This window comes from Podarcis liolepis, assembly GCF_965112155.1.
Source record: "Podarcis liolepis genome assembly, chromosome: 7".
NCBI classification, from domain to species: Eukaryota; Metazoa; Chordata; class Lepidosauria; order Squamata; family Lacertidae; genus Podarcis; species Podarcis liolepis.
Window position 1 is genome coordinate 65,072,266 of NC_139561.1, and position 15,678 is coordinate 65,087,943.

Here is a 15,678-nt window from a genome sequence, read left to right on the forward strand (position 1 = left end):
ACCTGTTGGTGTTTTTATGCAGTGGGTGAAACTGATGAGCATTAGTGCCATCATGTCCCGTTGGGAGAGGCTGGTGGGGAAGGGGCAGGTTTGTTTGCTCAAGAATGGGGGGGACGTAAGCTTTTGCTCTTAGGCACTTCAGCTTGGATTTCCCTCCTCCTTTCTTCTGATAACCATACTTTGGGAAAGGGGAAGCAAAATTCTGGAAAGAATAATAAAAAGAGACCCGAAGGGCCATCTAGTCCAACATTACATTTTTGCTGCCATAGTGAAAGCATAAAAGCAAATAGATTTTTTCCTAAACATATTGCTGAGTATGCACATCAACATGCCTGCTGTGGCCCTATAGTCGCCCCAACTTCTCTTTTTTTCTTATAGGCCTCTGCTCTCCTGCTTTTAAACAACAGCTTCACTCGCAGATAAAATCTAGTGATCATTGTCAGCTCCAAGTTGTAAATAAAACTCTTTGCAGGCAGAGCTGCTCTGAAAGGCATAGGATCATCCCAGGCTGCCACTGCTGCTGCTGTTTTTCCCAGTCACTTGACAGTGCTTAGTGGTCCTTGTTGATTAGATGTTCAGAAATAGTTAGATGATGCTGGCTGATAACCACGGAGATGGTTTTCTGTTGCCTGTGATGACTTGGTTGCTTGAGCCACCTGGGTTTCTTTGGCCTGGGGCTCTTCAAACTTGGTGCCTCCTAGTATTTCCTGTTGTTGCATTCTCTTCAGCTGTTTGCTGATTCTAATGGCCAGGCTACATCCATCATACATAGCGTAGGTGGGGCAGGCGGGCTGTTTTCTCACTAGATCTCTGCCCGTGCAGGGATGGCGTTAATAATCTGGCCCTCCACATGTTGCTGGACCAATTCCCATCAGTCCCAGACAGCATGGCCAGTAGTCAGGGATGAGGGGAACTTAAATCCATCCAAGGTCTGGCAAGCCAGAGCTTCTCTACTCCTGATTCTGGCTGAACCACTGGCATTCCCACCCACCCCCCAACCCTAGCAAGTTGGCTGTCAGGCTTTATGAAAGGCCATAGGGCCTTTGCCATCAAGATGATGAACTGATAAGCTAAGCAAGCAGTGAGAGTATCCCTATTCCAAGAAGGCCACATTAGGCCTTAGTGATGCCTGAGGGCCACTGTGGCTGTAAGCATTCCAACTGGCTCTCTTTCCCCCCATGAGGTAAATTCATTGTGTTGTATCCCAGTAAGTTCCACTCAGAATAAACCTGCTGAAATTTATGGACCTACATTGGACCGCATCTGCACTTATACACTTAAAGCAGCATAATAGCACTTTAAAAAGTCAGGGCTTCCCCCAAAGAATCGTGGGAATTGTCGCTTGTGAAAGGTGCTGAGAGCATACCCGCCAACATTTCTCCAATGAAAATAGGGACGTCCCATTCTATATTGATAATTTTACTATTTATACCCCACACATCTTACTGGGTTGCTCCAGCCACTCTGGGCAGCTTCCAACATATATACAAGCAATAATAAAACATTAAACCATTTTTTTAAAAAAACCTTCCCTATATAGGATTGTCTTCAGATGGCTCGGGGGTCAGATAACTTCATACCCTCCAACATTTCTCCAATGAAAATAGGAGACATCCTAAGGACATTCTAGGATCAAATCAGAAACTGGGATGGCTTCTCTAAATCAGGGATGTCCCTGGAAAATGGGTACACTTGGAGGGCCTGTGAGAGTTGTTAGGGGATTCCTATTCCCTTTACAGAGTCACAATTTTCAGAGTTCTTTAGAAAGAGCGATTGATTGTTAAGCCACTCTGGCAATTGTGGCTCTTTGAGGGGGATACAAGGTTTCCTCACAACCCTCAGTCCCCTTAACAAACTACAATTCCCAGGATTCTTTGGTGGAACCTTGACTATTTAAAGTGGCGTGATACTGCTTTAAATATAAAGCTCAAATGGCGTCTTGGTCATGTCCATTAATTTCAATGGCTCTACTCTAAGTAGGGCTAATATTGGAGACAACTCATAGAAAAGAGTAGGAAGGAATTGGATGAGCTCCTTGGAGGGGAAATATGCCTTGAACTAGCGGGAAAATAAACCTCCCCACATATAGTAGCCCAGATCTTAGGGTTTTCCAAGCTCTCACAAAAAGGTGGCTCCTGGGCTGGTGGGTGACTCATCCCAGCTAGTGGCATCAAACTAGACTTGCCTTAAAATGCCCGTCCACTGTTCAAGACTGTTATTAGCCAGTAAGTAATAGTTGCTGTTTGATTCTGGGACAGTGGAGTCAACAATGATCTGAGAAAAACTTCTGCCCCTGAGGCGATGGTGCCTCTGAAAAGTGCGCTAGTGCCCAAGGGTGGGGCTTAGCAAGGATTTATTTGGCTCTGTCCCCTCTGGCAACGGAGCTCTTTATTTGTTCTGATTGTCCTCTTCCCCTTTAGCTCCTCTGAAAAGAAAAGCTCCAAGGAGGAGGTTCTCTTCCCCATGTTTATCAGGGGCAGGGGCGGGAGGTGAGGTAAATGTGAGAGCCTCAAGATCTATGGCTATGTAGAGGTTTGAATCTGAGTCTCCCAAACCCAAAACTCTGTTCACTACTAGACCCTTTAAAGCAGTGGCTTTCCCCAAAGAACACTGGGAATTGTAGTCTGCTAAGGGTGCTGGGAGTTGTTAGGAGACCTCTATTTCCTGTCATTGCTGCCTGACGCACTGCACCTCTCTCCTACACAGTAAAAGTCTTCATGTGCCCCATGGCACCACCCACAGGAAGCGAGATGGCAGCCCCCTGACTATACATCTAGCTACAACATTATTGGGCAGGTGCGCATACACCCCATTGTTGGGACTGCCAACTTCTATTTTCAAATGGACATGTTGCAAAATAATATGGAATGAGCATTTATTTTCAGAATAAAACCAGTTTGTTAGGGGCAAAAAATATGCAATAGATCTAGATTGGGGGGGGAACGGGACAAGTATTCAAGTTTCCATTGATTCCAGAATAAAATGTGTGTTCACAGCTTTGATGCTGGGTTTCTCCTCACACTTGGTTAGCCCTTCATCAGCTGTTCCACATGGAACTGAATTTCATTTGTATGTTAAAACATTTCTGTGCAGTCTTTCTGTTCGCAAAGAGACAGCTAGCGCATTTCATCTTCTTGGACAGATTTCAAAGTCTAAACATGATTGTTGTTCAGAGATGTGTGTTTACTTAATACCTTCTGATTTTGGAGTTGCCTTGGTCCCATCCCATGCCTTTGGGGTGGGATGTAAATCCCAGAAACCGAAATATCAGCAGAACATTTAGGCAACTGAAGTCAAAAGGGTAACAAGCCCAGATGTGTTGGGTTACTCTGTTCTCATGAATCCCCCTCCCCCTTCCCTCTATTTCATAATATTCCTGAGGAGCTGTTCCAGGGTTTTGTTCATAGTTAATATGATTAATCCTGAAAACGTCATGCTGCGCAATCTATATAATCATAACTCCAATGCAAATATAGAGGATGCAAATAAGCCTGAGAGGGAGAGAGATTGTCAGAGCTGAGCCATAGGTTATTGAGTGGGAACCAGAAACTAGGGGACAGGACCAGAGGACAAACCAAGCGTCAACCAAAACCTACCATTGCCCAAGTAAAATCTCAGCCTGAACAGGAAGCATTGGAGCAGGCGTGGGAAACCTTTTTCAGCCTGAGGGCCACATTCCTTTCTGAGCAACCATCCCAAGGGCCACATATCAGTGGTGGGTGAAGCCAGAGGCAAAGTGGGTGGAGCAACAAATGTAAATGTGATCTTGGTACAGTAGGCTGCTGTCTCACATCCACACCATACACTTAAAACACATTATTTCCTTCCAGAAATCCCGGGAACTGAGCTACAATTCCCAGCACCCTTAACAAACTAGAGTTGCCACAATTCTTTGTGGGGTGGGGGGAGCCAGGTGCTTTAAATGGGTGGCGTAGATGCACAGAGAGACAGATCTTGGATGAAAACCCAGTGGAACATTGACTTTTATCATTTTCTATTTTAAAAAAATTATTACACTGTACCCTCCCATGCTGTTTGCTTTTTCTTTTCAAAAACACTCTCAATTCACAAAATAATCCTCAAAGGGCATAATCTACTGGGACGTTGCCATGATTGGCTTCCAAATTGTTTCTGGGCACAATTCAAGGTTCTGGTTTTAGCCTATACAACCCTATATAGATTGAGTCCAGGATGCCAGAAAGATAGCTTGCTCTCATATGAACTGGTCCACCATTAACCTCTGGATACCCTAGTCTTTAGCGGTTAAGTGGACAGCAACTGGAGAAAGGGCGTTACCATCAAGAAGTCCCCAACTGTGAAATATTCTCTGTAGAGAACCTTTGCATCATTAGCTTCCATGCTGTCAGATTTCATCCTTGATTTCCCCAGGTTTTTAGTGAAAGATATAGTATTGCTGGTCTTGTTCCAGCTCCTCCTGTCGCAGATGGTTTTATTGTTGGCCTACTCTTTATTTAATTATTGTTATTGTTCTGTTTTGTTTCAAATTGCTTACATTTTTTGTTGCGAAAGATAGGGTAGAAACATGCTAATTGATTCAGGGCTTGGCTCCGGAGCTAGGGCTGGACTCTATGAAAAATATGAAGTAGGAGTAATCATGGGTTTACCTGTTTATAGTAAAAAAACAAGAAATCCGCCCTTCCGTCCAATTTAAACTCAATTAGGGCAGCTCAGAATTATAAAATAAAACGATGACAACACAACAAATTACCATAATCTTTGGCTGGGAAGAAAGACAAAAAACAGGGGATGAGAAGACCAAAGTTTCCTCCTTTCACTGATACAATCAGGTTTTTGTCTCTCGCCCCCAGCATGTGCAAATGTTTTGCAAAAGGAGAGGAAAAGATGAAATTGCACCCTTTTTTAGCTTCCCCAGGAAACATGCTAGAAATAAACCTTCTGCTCTGTGCTTCCCACCCAGTTTTAGGTCTGTGCGCTTTCTGAAGAATGACGGGATGGGCTTCCAGAAATACCCTTATGCGAATGAAGACGAGGCATGGAAGAGCTACCTGGAGAACCCTCTGACAGCAGCCACCAAGGCTATGATGAGGGTTAATGGAGATGACGACAGCGTGGCTGCCCTGAGTCTCCTCTATGACTATTACATGGTATGAAAAGCGGCCAGCGTGACTCAAGGCCCCGAAAATGACATTTCCTGCCGTCTTCCCCCACCCACACCTAACCATGTGATGGCTGAGGCTGGTATAGAACCATAGAATTGCAGAACTGGAAGGGAACAATGAGGATCATCTAGTCCAACCCCCTGCAATGCAGAAATATTCCGCTTTCCCATATGGGGTTCGAACCTGCAACATTGCCATTATCAGAACCACACTCTAACCTACTGAGCTATCCCCATTAGCAGTTGTAGTACAAAACATCTGAAAGGCACCAGCTTGGAGCAAGGCTGGTTTATTGTGACCCTTTAAGTTCTTCACAGGGAAAAGGCCTGTACAGTGGCGTAGCGTGGGGGGTGCAGGGGGGGCCGGGCGCACCGGGCGCAACATCTGGGGGTTAGGGTTAGGGGGCGCAAATCCACGGGTTAGGGGGTGCAAATTACTTGCCTTGCCCCGGGTGCTGACAACCCACGCTACACCACTAGGCCTGTAAACATGACCAGGTTACTTCAGGTTGAGTATTCTTGGCCTGTGATAACTTTGTGGTCCTTACCATGCCTCACCAAGCAGTAACAAGAACTTCACCACAGATCAGGTGGCGATGGTTGTTGTCTATAATCGCTCTGTTTGGGTCACAGCCACACTATACCTGTGAAGCACATGGCTTAGAATTATAGAACTTTAGAGTTGGAAGGGACCCCAGGGCCATCTAGTCCAACCCTCTGCAATGAGGGAATCTCAGCTAAAGCATCCATGACAGGTGGCCATCCAACCCCTGCTTAAAAACCTCCAAGGAAGGAGAGTCCACCACCTCTTGTGGGAGTCTGTTCCGCTGCCAAACAGCTCTTACTGTCAAAGTTTTTTTCTGAATGTTTATAAAAATCTTGGAACTGCAATGTGTTTAGGGTGCCGGGAGTTTTAATTCTGTGAGGGGTAAACTTTTTCCTTGCAGAACTACGGCACCACTTCTGTGGCGAAAAGCCCCCAGGACAACAGGAAAAGCTCATAGGACCACACTTGTGGTGAAAAGCAGTGCAAAAGTTGCACAAATAAAGGCAAAATTGCAATTCCCAGGGTTCCCTGAGAAGAGGGAACGGCTGTTAAAACAGTGTTGATATGCTCTCTCAGATGCCTGAATCTCAAGGAAGGAAGGAATCCCATTCCACGCTTCTGTGTCCACACAGAAGAAGCAGACATCTTGTCTGATCAAACAGATTTGCTCTGCAGCAGAATCACTAATAATCACGTGTTGGCAACACATTTGTTATTCATTGAGAAAGGGTGCTTTTCCTGGCATGGATGCGAGAGGCAGGAGATTATTATTATTATTATTATTATTATTATTATTATTATTATTATTAATTTAATTAATTCATTCATTTAAGAACTGCTTTCTATGAAGCATCTCAGAGCAATTTCACAATATAAAGATATATAAAACAGTCGCCCTGGGCCATGGGGGAGGGGACGTACTGACACTAAGGAAATGGGGAAATTAAAGCATGGTCAACCTATTTTGACAGTAGCTAACCCAGAAGCGTCTCTCTCCCTACCTGTTATTCAGGGAACATTTCTGTTTTTTGTTAACTTGACAGGTACCAAAGGAGAAGAGGATCCTTCCGTCTGGGACAACGGGGCGCAACGAACTTGGGAAGAGGTGAGAGAGAATCCTGCCCTGGGAGACCTCCAGAGTTTGCAAGTGGAGGGAGTCAGCTTGGCTCGTGACCAACTAGCTTTCAAATACTGGCCCAGCAAAGGCTTAAAAACATTAAAAATGGGGGGAGGGGCAAGAGATCCAGAGCCCAAGCTACTATACCTTTAAAGCACATCCCCTCATTGCAAGAATCCTGGGAACTGTGGTTTGCCCTCACCGAGCTATAATTCCCAGCAATCTTAACAAATATAGTTCCCAGAATTCTTTGGGGTGCTTTAAAATGTATGGTTGCATGCACGAGGCCAAAGACTCAGCCTCCGCATGCCTCTGCTACCCACCCAAAGTCACTCTGAATGTTTTTGAAATGGTATACTGCTTCTGGAAGACATCAAGGCCCTGACTTTGGCATGTCTTAAGGGGGAGTGAATTCCATAGCTGGGGGACAGGAACTAAGAATGCCTCTCTGGACAGCCTTCAAAGATCTGATCGTGGTGCATAGATGTTGTGATTCAAGAGACTGTTCCTGGTTGATCTTACAGGTTTGTGGTAGGTCAGTGCTGAAGGTGGCCATGGGTATTCTGGACCCAGGCTGTCAGCAGCACTTTTAAACGGAGCTGGCGCAGCAGACCCTGGAGCACTGGTTCAAGAAGTGTGGGGCTCCAGAATATGGTTCAGTAGGACCCCCTCCCTCCTCTCAAATCCCCTGAGGGGGATTGAACTTCACCCATGTCCCCCATGGCAGAGGTAGCAAAGGACAGAGAGAACTAGGAGAGAGAGGCTCGCCGTGGCCTTTTTCTGCACTGAACGTGAAGGTGATAAGCCTGCTTTTGTTTCAACTGCTTCCAAATCGAGCAATGTACTCCCTTTCATCCTCCTTGGCTTCCGTGCTTTTCAGATAACCCTCCCCGAAATAAGTTAACAGTCGGTTGGCATCTTTCAGTTTAGTCCCTCAATTCCTGGACTCTGTGTACCCCTGAGCTATGTGTTTTACATGCCTATTTCTGAACCATTGCAGCGGGGTCATCGTGAGTCGTGGGCACTGCCCAGTCCCACAAGGGCTGGGTGGGGAGCGGTTAGATTTAACTCTTTTCCTTGCTTGGAAATGATGAACTTCCCTTGCCCAAATAGTTGCCTGTGTTCTTTCCTTGTGCCTCAGGTGCAGATGAGTGACCAAATGGTCTTGCATTGCTAAGTATTCTTTTCTCTGGCTCCTCCTTCGCCTCTAGGCACTGCCATGGGATGGAGTACGAACCTGAGATTTCCTCCTTTGAAAACTCCACTCACATCATGAAGCTCCTGGCTGAAAATGTTTCCATGAACCAAGAGTATCTCGATGTGCCCAAGAAGAATGGCTTAGGGATGGAGGGCATCCCCTCTCCTCACAAGCCACCTGCCCTGCCTCCGGGCACCAGCAAGCTGGAAGCCAGTCCCGAGAACTATATGCTAACCTCGGGGGATGTGTATGACAACAGCTCCCTCAATTCCCTCTTTGACGCGATCCACGTGGCTCCGCCGCAACAGAGGTGGCAACCGGACAGCACATTCAAAGAAGACCCTCAGGAGGTCAGCACTGTGCCCAGACCTCTGGGCTTGCCAAAACGTTTCTAGAACAAAACTCTGTGGTTCTGCCCATCTCTGGGCAGGATGTGACATGTATGGTATAAATGGGAGCAGCACAAATTGCACTAATTAAGCGAGCAGAGGGAGTGTCCCTTATGTGCCAAGTTAGCCGTCATTGAGATTCAACAGGATGAAGTGGCTTGTTTTGTTGGAAGCGCTTCTTAACATTCCCCCCATCAGCCCTTCTGCTTCCTGAAATAATCTTCTCTGCCTGTACGCAGGCTAGCCAGGCTGTCGGTCTTCTGTAGCTTATTGCCGAATTTCCACTTCCCTCCCTGCTGCTACATCTGGGCTGGTCATACACAAAGGAAATGGTAGTAGATGAAAGGAGAAGAGGAAGACTTAAACCATGCCCATCCCCAACAACCACTGTCTCTCCCATTGTCTCCATCTGCCACTAATGAACACTGCAATCACAACTACACCATACCTTTAATGCAATATTATACCACTTTAATAGTCATGGCTCCCCGCCTCAAAGAATCCTGGGAGCTATAGTTTGTCAAAGGGTGCTGAGAGTTGTGAGGAGACTCCTCGCATAACTATAATTCCCAGCACCCTTAAGGTTCAGTTTCCAGATTCTTCATGGAAACCTAAACTCCTAAAGTGGTAAAAGTGCTTTAAATGTACCACAAATATATTGACAATACTGTTGAAAAGTTGGCTAAGGGTGGGTGAAAAGGGATCTGCCATTCAAAGTTGTAGAATTGACAGAGTGTCTTTCAAGGGGGGCTTCTGGGGAGAAGTGTGTGTGTGTGTGTGTGCGTGTGTGTGTGTGAAGCCACTTGCTATGTCCTTTTTCACACGTCAGCTCCTATGGCTCAGATGTTTTGCTTCACATCTAAAGTAGGAAGAGGAAGTGCATTGTAGCTTCTTGTTAATGCCTTACCTGATCAGGAAGTGGTTTGGGATGTGGTTCATAATGCATTCATTTGGCAAAACATCAACCTTCCCCGAGGTGGGAAATGAGGGATCCGAGAAGGCTATAGGTCATTCTAGGTACAGTACCTATAACCCCTGACTATTAGCTCTGCTGGCTGGGACCAATGGGAGCTATAGTGCAAAATATCTGGAAGGCACCAGGCTGGGGAAGGCTCTGCTTTATATAATGATCCTTCGCCACTTCCATCAAACCCCTAGAATTTCCTTGCAAGGCTAGTTGAAAAAAATATCACTGAAGAGCTGGATTCTTGAATTCCCTCTCTCCTATTCAGGGCCTGATCCTATGGCCTTTAGTAGGCTCAGTGGATTAAGAGTAGTGGATGGATTCCAGCTGGGCATGATAACTTGTTTTTTTCTTATTATTATTATTATTAGCCCTGCTTTTTGACAGCAGCCTAGCACAGTTCAGCAGCAGATGAAGCTTTTTCCTAGGACTTTTAGAAAACCCCCACCTGCTAAATTATTACATGTGGATAAAAATGTTGGCGAGGCATATGCCAGTTTTCAGAAAATTCAGAACGAATGTTTTGCCTTGATTCCAAATGGACCTGGGTGGTGTTTTTATTTCCTTGAGTGAACTGGAATACAAAAGAATCCATATACAGCTGTCCTGATTTTGTCTCTCCCTGCAGTCGTTGATCTTCAATGATATCCTGAAGTCCCAGACAGATGCACCATGTTCAGAGAGTTATTCCGCCAATGATGCCAAGAGGTAACAGCAAAGGCTTTCTCAAATAATATGATCGAAATGTGTTTCGCTGAAGAAATGTTCCTAGTAAATCGAGGTGGAAGTTTAATGAGAGGGTTGTTCTGTCTCATACACACACCTGTTGGGCACTGTCACTGGTGAGAAGGGAGAATAACTTTGCTTGCTTAATCCGTGTGTTCCGTTTTATTTTATTTTATTTTTAAAATGGACCCCATCCAGTCATCTGCTGGACAAACACATGAATAAATACATAGGACTATCCTGCCAGACACCTAGTTTGGCCTTCAGATACTTCTGTCAATTCACCATTTGGGTGAATAAGGCACTGTCCCACCTGCCTACCTTTTTACTTGCACCCAGTCCAGGGAGTCATAGAATCATAGAGTTGTAGAGTTGGAAGGGACTCCTGAGGGTCATCTAGTCCAACCCCCTGTGTCTTCCTCCTCCTCCTCAGTCTCAGTGTTGCCCTTGCAAAACTCACCAGGGAGGAAGATGGGGCGGAAAAGAGAATTAGTTGGCTCACCCTGCCATGGGCTCTGTCTCCACTTCCTGTTGGCCTCTCTGCCTTCTGCCCTTACCAGTTCCAATGGTCCCCAGCCGCCACTGGCTTCTTGTCTGTGTTTTGGTGTGTCTTGCAGAGTAAAATAGTATAAGTGGTTTATTTAATCTCTGCCTTCTCCCTCTCCCTCTTTTTTAATTGCTCCATTTAAGTGACTTTGAATATATGTTGGGATCCCCTAAAGCTATTCACATCAAATCGGGTGACTCACCCATGGCCTACCTCAACAAAGGACAGTTCTACCCAGTCACGCTGCGGACAGCTGCAGAAGCGAAATGTTTACACCTGTCCTCTAATAAAGTGAAGGTAAGTGATGTGCCAAGGAAAGTTCCCAGCAATATATGATGTGGAACAGCTGAAACAATGGTGTTGGAGGTGGTTCCCCCCCCCCCCCCCAGTTTTCTGAAGCCAGAGATATTACAGCCAATCGCCATGGAGGTTTCAGAAATTATAGCATATGCTTTAAAGTAGAGGTCAGGAAGTGCAGGGAAGTGCTGAGGGCTGCATTACCCAAGTGGAACTCACTAAACCCCACACAAGAATGCGAATAATATTGATGCACAGACGAACTGCAAACCTTTCCTGACAGTTATTCAAAACCTCAAACATCAAAACGCAATTGCATCCTGACAATTGCAGTCATACAGTTGCAAAATGTATGGGTGCCGTTTCCATATTTCCAAGGTACACCAAGCTTTTTCTTTGCTTGGACATTTTGCTTTGGTTTTCCTGCTATAGGTTCTGAAAAGGAAAGGAGTGGCAGTTGCATACAGCAATGCCCTTTTCCCTTTCAGCTGCTCCCCACTGTGTGGGAGGGGATGCATACCAGCCCATGGGCTGGAACGCCTCTACTAAAGTGTTTCCCCAAGCTGGATTTGATTTTGCAAATGAATACATAAGTTAATACTATATATACTACAGTATTATGTATTGAACGGTAATCCAATTGGCTTTTCCCCTTTCTCCCAGAGTGTTGTGATGGTGGTTTTTGACAATGAAAAAATTCCAGTGGAGCAGCTCAAGTTCTGGAAGCACTGGCATTCACGTCAACCTACAGCTAAACAGAGAGTCATCGATGTCGGTAAGGCATAGAGATGCTTTCGGATTTCTTGTCTAGGAGGGAAAGGAAACAGATGCAGTGAAAAAAACCCTCCCTCTTTTATTTCCAAGTGAATGCAGTCCTTATTAGCACTTAGGGTATTAAATTGAACTGGTTGCTGTTCTGATTTAAAAGAATAAGAATAAGAATTTATTTTTTATACCCTGCCCAGTGTTTACAGGGTTTTCATCATTAAGATTCCTAGGATAAAGGGGTGGCCTTGTGTGTGTACTTAGAAAATAATGAAGAATAGCTTTCAGCTACCCAGTTTTAATAGCAGACTTCTGCATCCCTTAAAAGCTCTGGAAAGTTGCATGAGACACAGGGGTCTGCCACCAGAAGGAAAAATCAGCAATTATCTTCCTGGCCCCGGCCCCCGCCTATAGATCTGGATCTTCACCTTAGAATCCAGAAGGAGTTTAGGAGTGGTTTCCGGTAGCCTGGAAGGGTGGGGCATGTCACACCTCTTTAAGAGTATGGTTGTTACTTAATTCAAAAGTTATAATTGGGCAATTGAAGAGTAACTGCATGTTTCATGCCTTCCAGCTGACTGTAAAGAGAATTTCAATACTGTGCAGCATATTGAGGAGGTGGCTTACAACGCCTTGTCCTTCGTCTGGAACATTGCTGAAGAAGCAAAGGTATGATCAGGCCTGTGCAAATCACGTGGTCCCCCCTGTACCGCAAACCTACCTCCATTTCATACCTGTAGTTCAGCCACATCTGGAGGACCACATGTTCCCCATTCCTGCTTTGGCATTCCAACATTAAACTGTGCTTCGAACTCACAGTCACTTTTCATCAGCGCCCTTTCAGCTAGGTGTGCTAACTCCTCTGCACACATGGAGACTTCAGTTTGTACCCTTGTGTCTTTTATGGTTTGTTCTGCTATCAGCTCCAGTCAAACAGGCATTGCAGGGTTTGAAGTGCTACGGAAACCTGTGAACAGACACTGAGTTGAGACAGGTCTGCACACAATAAGCAGGGGTGCCTCTGTTGTGCTACCTTCAGCTCTCTTTCACGGGGGGACGACACTCTATTTGTCTTCAAAGGTGAAACTGGGGGCCCCTCCAGACTAGTGTTTTATTGCTGGTATCTTCTGCAGCTTGTTCTGCCTTGACGCAACAACAGTGCATCAGTGGTGGATTTGTCCAGCTTCGCTTTGTTATGTGTTGCTTCCCCAAGGGGCTGTAACACTACAAAAGTGGGACAAAAATGAACCAGAACATTCATGGTATGAAAAGTTGCAGGATTTCAGCAAGAAGCTACAGGACGTGCACTGATCAGAAACAAAGCAGTATGTCCGCCCCAAATCTTTTGCATGTGCAAATAATACTGAAAGCCCGATTGGATATAACCACCGCAATATCAACATGAGCACAAACCATTATGAACCCACAATAAAAGGGATGTCTGGAGGGATTTGGCTTGTCTAAAGCTTTCATAAGAGTTCCTGCCCGAACTGAGATTGAAACCAGTCACATGTCCTGCTATGTTCGTAGTTCTTTTAAGCACTACGCCAGCAGCTGACACCAAACTGTTAGCTGGGCTATAGGGGGGAAGTTTCCTGCCACAACTCTGAGACTATAAACTGTCATTTATTAGCCTGCAGATTAATAAGTCTCTGCAAGTTGTACTTTCCCATAAACCCAGACCAGATATTCAAGGTAGCTTTATGTTGCAATAGGGAATAAGGCCTCAACATACCCACAACAGACATGAACCGTGGTCTGTTGGTGCAAACCAATCTTGGGTTTGCAATCCCAGGAAAACAGCAAAACCAGGAGGTGGACTCTGTTTAGCTTGGTAGGTCACAGGTAGTGCTGGCTTGCAACAGAGTTATCATGCGCAGGACAGATTGTGCAAGAGGTGTAAATGAAAAAGGCTAGATGAATTTGCAGAGTGTACTCTACTCCAAAGTAAGTTCCACTGAGTTAAATGTGGCTTACTCCCAAGTAAGTGGGCATAGAATTGCAGTCATAGGATATCCTGAATTTAATAGGGCTTCTGAGTAGACATACATAGTAATCCTGCTGTTTAGTGACTCTGAAACCTGATCAGTTGGTAGGTTTTTTTGCTCTGAAATTTCATTGGGTCACCTTTCTTTTTAGCCTAAAGGTAGCCATGGTCTTAAAAAAAACAAAAACAAAAGCCTAAAAACGGAGAGGTTATAAGCCATCTTCAAAGCATCTTCTTCCTCTTCACTCTCCCTCCATGGAAATATTCCAAGCATGTGATAGTCATCTGGGGCACTTAGGTTAGATGTAACTTACCAGAAACCTTGTTCCCCTTTCTGCCCAGGGGGCTGTTGAAGGCTGAGGCTTCAGAGACATCAAATACCTGGGAGTTGCTGTTGAAGGCCTTTTCCTGCACCTGCCACCTGTCTCTGAATCTACCAGCCTCTAAATAGTGGAGCCAGGCTCATTATTTTCTATTTGCAAGGTTTAGCTGTGCTTAACTTTGGACCAGAAGATTGTTGGCAGCAGCACCCCAGGGTTGCAGCCTCCCATCCCTACTTGGAGACGGGCAGGGGTTGAATCAGGTGCCTTCCGCATGCAAAGCAGATGTCCGACCATTGAGCTACAAGCTTCTTGGAATTCGCTGTATCTTTCAGAGCAATGCTTTGACTGCCACTGCATCCTGACTCTATCCATTCTTCTTGCAGGTGTTTATCGGCGTGAACTGCTTGAGCACAGATTTCTCCTCCCAGAAAGGCGTCAAGGGAGTCCCTTTGAACCTCCAGATAGACACTTATGACTACAGTACTGGGACGAACCGGCTTATTCACCGAGCTGTCTGCCAGATCAAAATATTCTGTGATAAGGTAGAGTGAAGCCTATGGGAAAGAAGTTACAATGTGAAGGACTTCCAAAAGACGTGACGAGAATAAGGGATTAGAGAGCCAATGCGGTGTGGTATTAAGAGCATTAAACTAGGGCAGGCATCCCCAAACTTGGCCCTCCAGATGTTTTGGGACTACAATTCCCATCATCCCTGACCACTGGTCCTGTTAGGAGGGCCGAGTTTGGGGATGCCTGAGCTAGGGCATGGGAAACCCGGGTTCAAATCCCCTCACACTGGATAGCCTTGGGCCAGTCACTTTCTCTCACAGAGCTTTTGTGAGGCTTAAACAGGAAGGAGATAGCCTTGTATGTCATCTTGAACTCCCTGTGATTGAGGCAGGATATAAATGTAAGCAGTGCTTTTTTTCTGGAAGGACGCAGGGGTGACCCTAAACATTTTGTGAATCTAAGTTTCGCCTCATTGAGGGGCAGTATTTCAATAAGAGCAGGAAAATGAGAGTACCCTTAAACATCTTTTTAGAAAAAAAAGCACTGAATGTAAGAAAGAAAGAAAGAAGCTTCTTAAACAAAGACATGGCCTTTTAAGAGCAGCTTTGCAAGAGCTGAACTGTTAGCTGAAGAACTTGGCTCTGTGAAAGCTTTTAAATGTGAATAACCTAAACTGTGCAAGAGTTCACCTGTAAATCAGTCAAGACTGGAATTCACTGGTGAGCCTCCAGTTTTTAAATGCTAGGAGGCGCAACATATAATAAAAATGTTCTAGGAGCTTAATCTGATTCAGTATTAGCCCAGAGGTGACATTCCACGTTCTGGATCCTTTCAATGAGGGCCAAACTAGATGTGATGTTAGTCGTGTGGGTGCAGTTGGGACAAAGGCTTAAAAAAGAAGAAGTTAATATCGCCTGCAGGGAGGCCAAGCAGCAGGGCTGCAGAAGGCGGGGAAACTCTTGACATTACTGTGCTGCTGTGATTCTGGCAATAATAACTCTTCTGAAGCTGCTACATCACAAGGGAAGCCTCCATTCTGCGAACATTTTTTAAAATGTGCATGATAATTACAGGCACACACATATGTGCCACACGTGTTCATACCGTTAACATCACATCTAGACTGGCTGTCAGACCGGTTCAGCTAGATTGTTTCCTCACTAGTCGA

General features: G+C 45.3%; 1 protein-coding gene across 1 annotated transcript in view; it reads left to right on the forward strand.

The window, feature by feature from the left end:
- Positions 1-15,678, forward strand: part of GRHL3 (grainyhead like transcription factor 3) — a 48,480-nt gene that overhangs the window by 12,937 nt on the left and 19,865 nt on the right. Inside the window, exons 2-9 of the mRNA XM_083511812.1 lie at positions 4,940-5,126; positions 6,731-6,792; positions 8,016-8,352; positions 9,984-10,063; positions 10,772-10,925; positions 11,589-11,700; positions 12,265-12,359; positions 14,384-14,542. Coding sequence (XP_083367938.1) covers positions 4,940-5,126; positions 6,731-6,792; positions 8,016-8,352; positions 9,984-10,063; positions 10,772-10,925; positions 11,589-11,700; positions 12,265-12,359; positions 14,384-14,542 — 1,186 coding nt within the window. The remainder of the gene's footprint in view (positions 1-4,939; positions 5,127-6,730; positions 6,793-8,015; positions 8,353-9,983; positions 10,064-10,771; positions 10,926-11,588; positions 11,701-12,264; positions 12,360-14,383; positions 14,543-15,678) is intronic.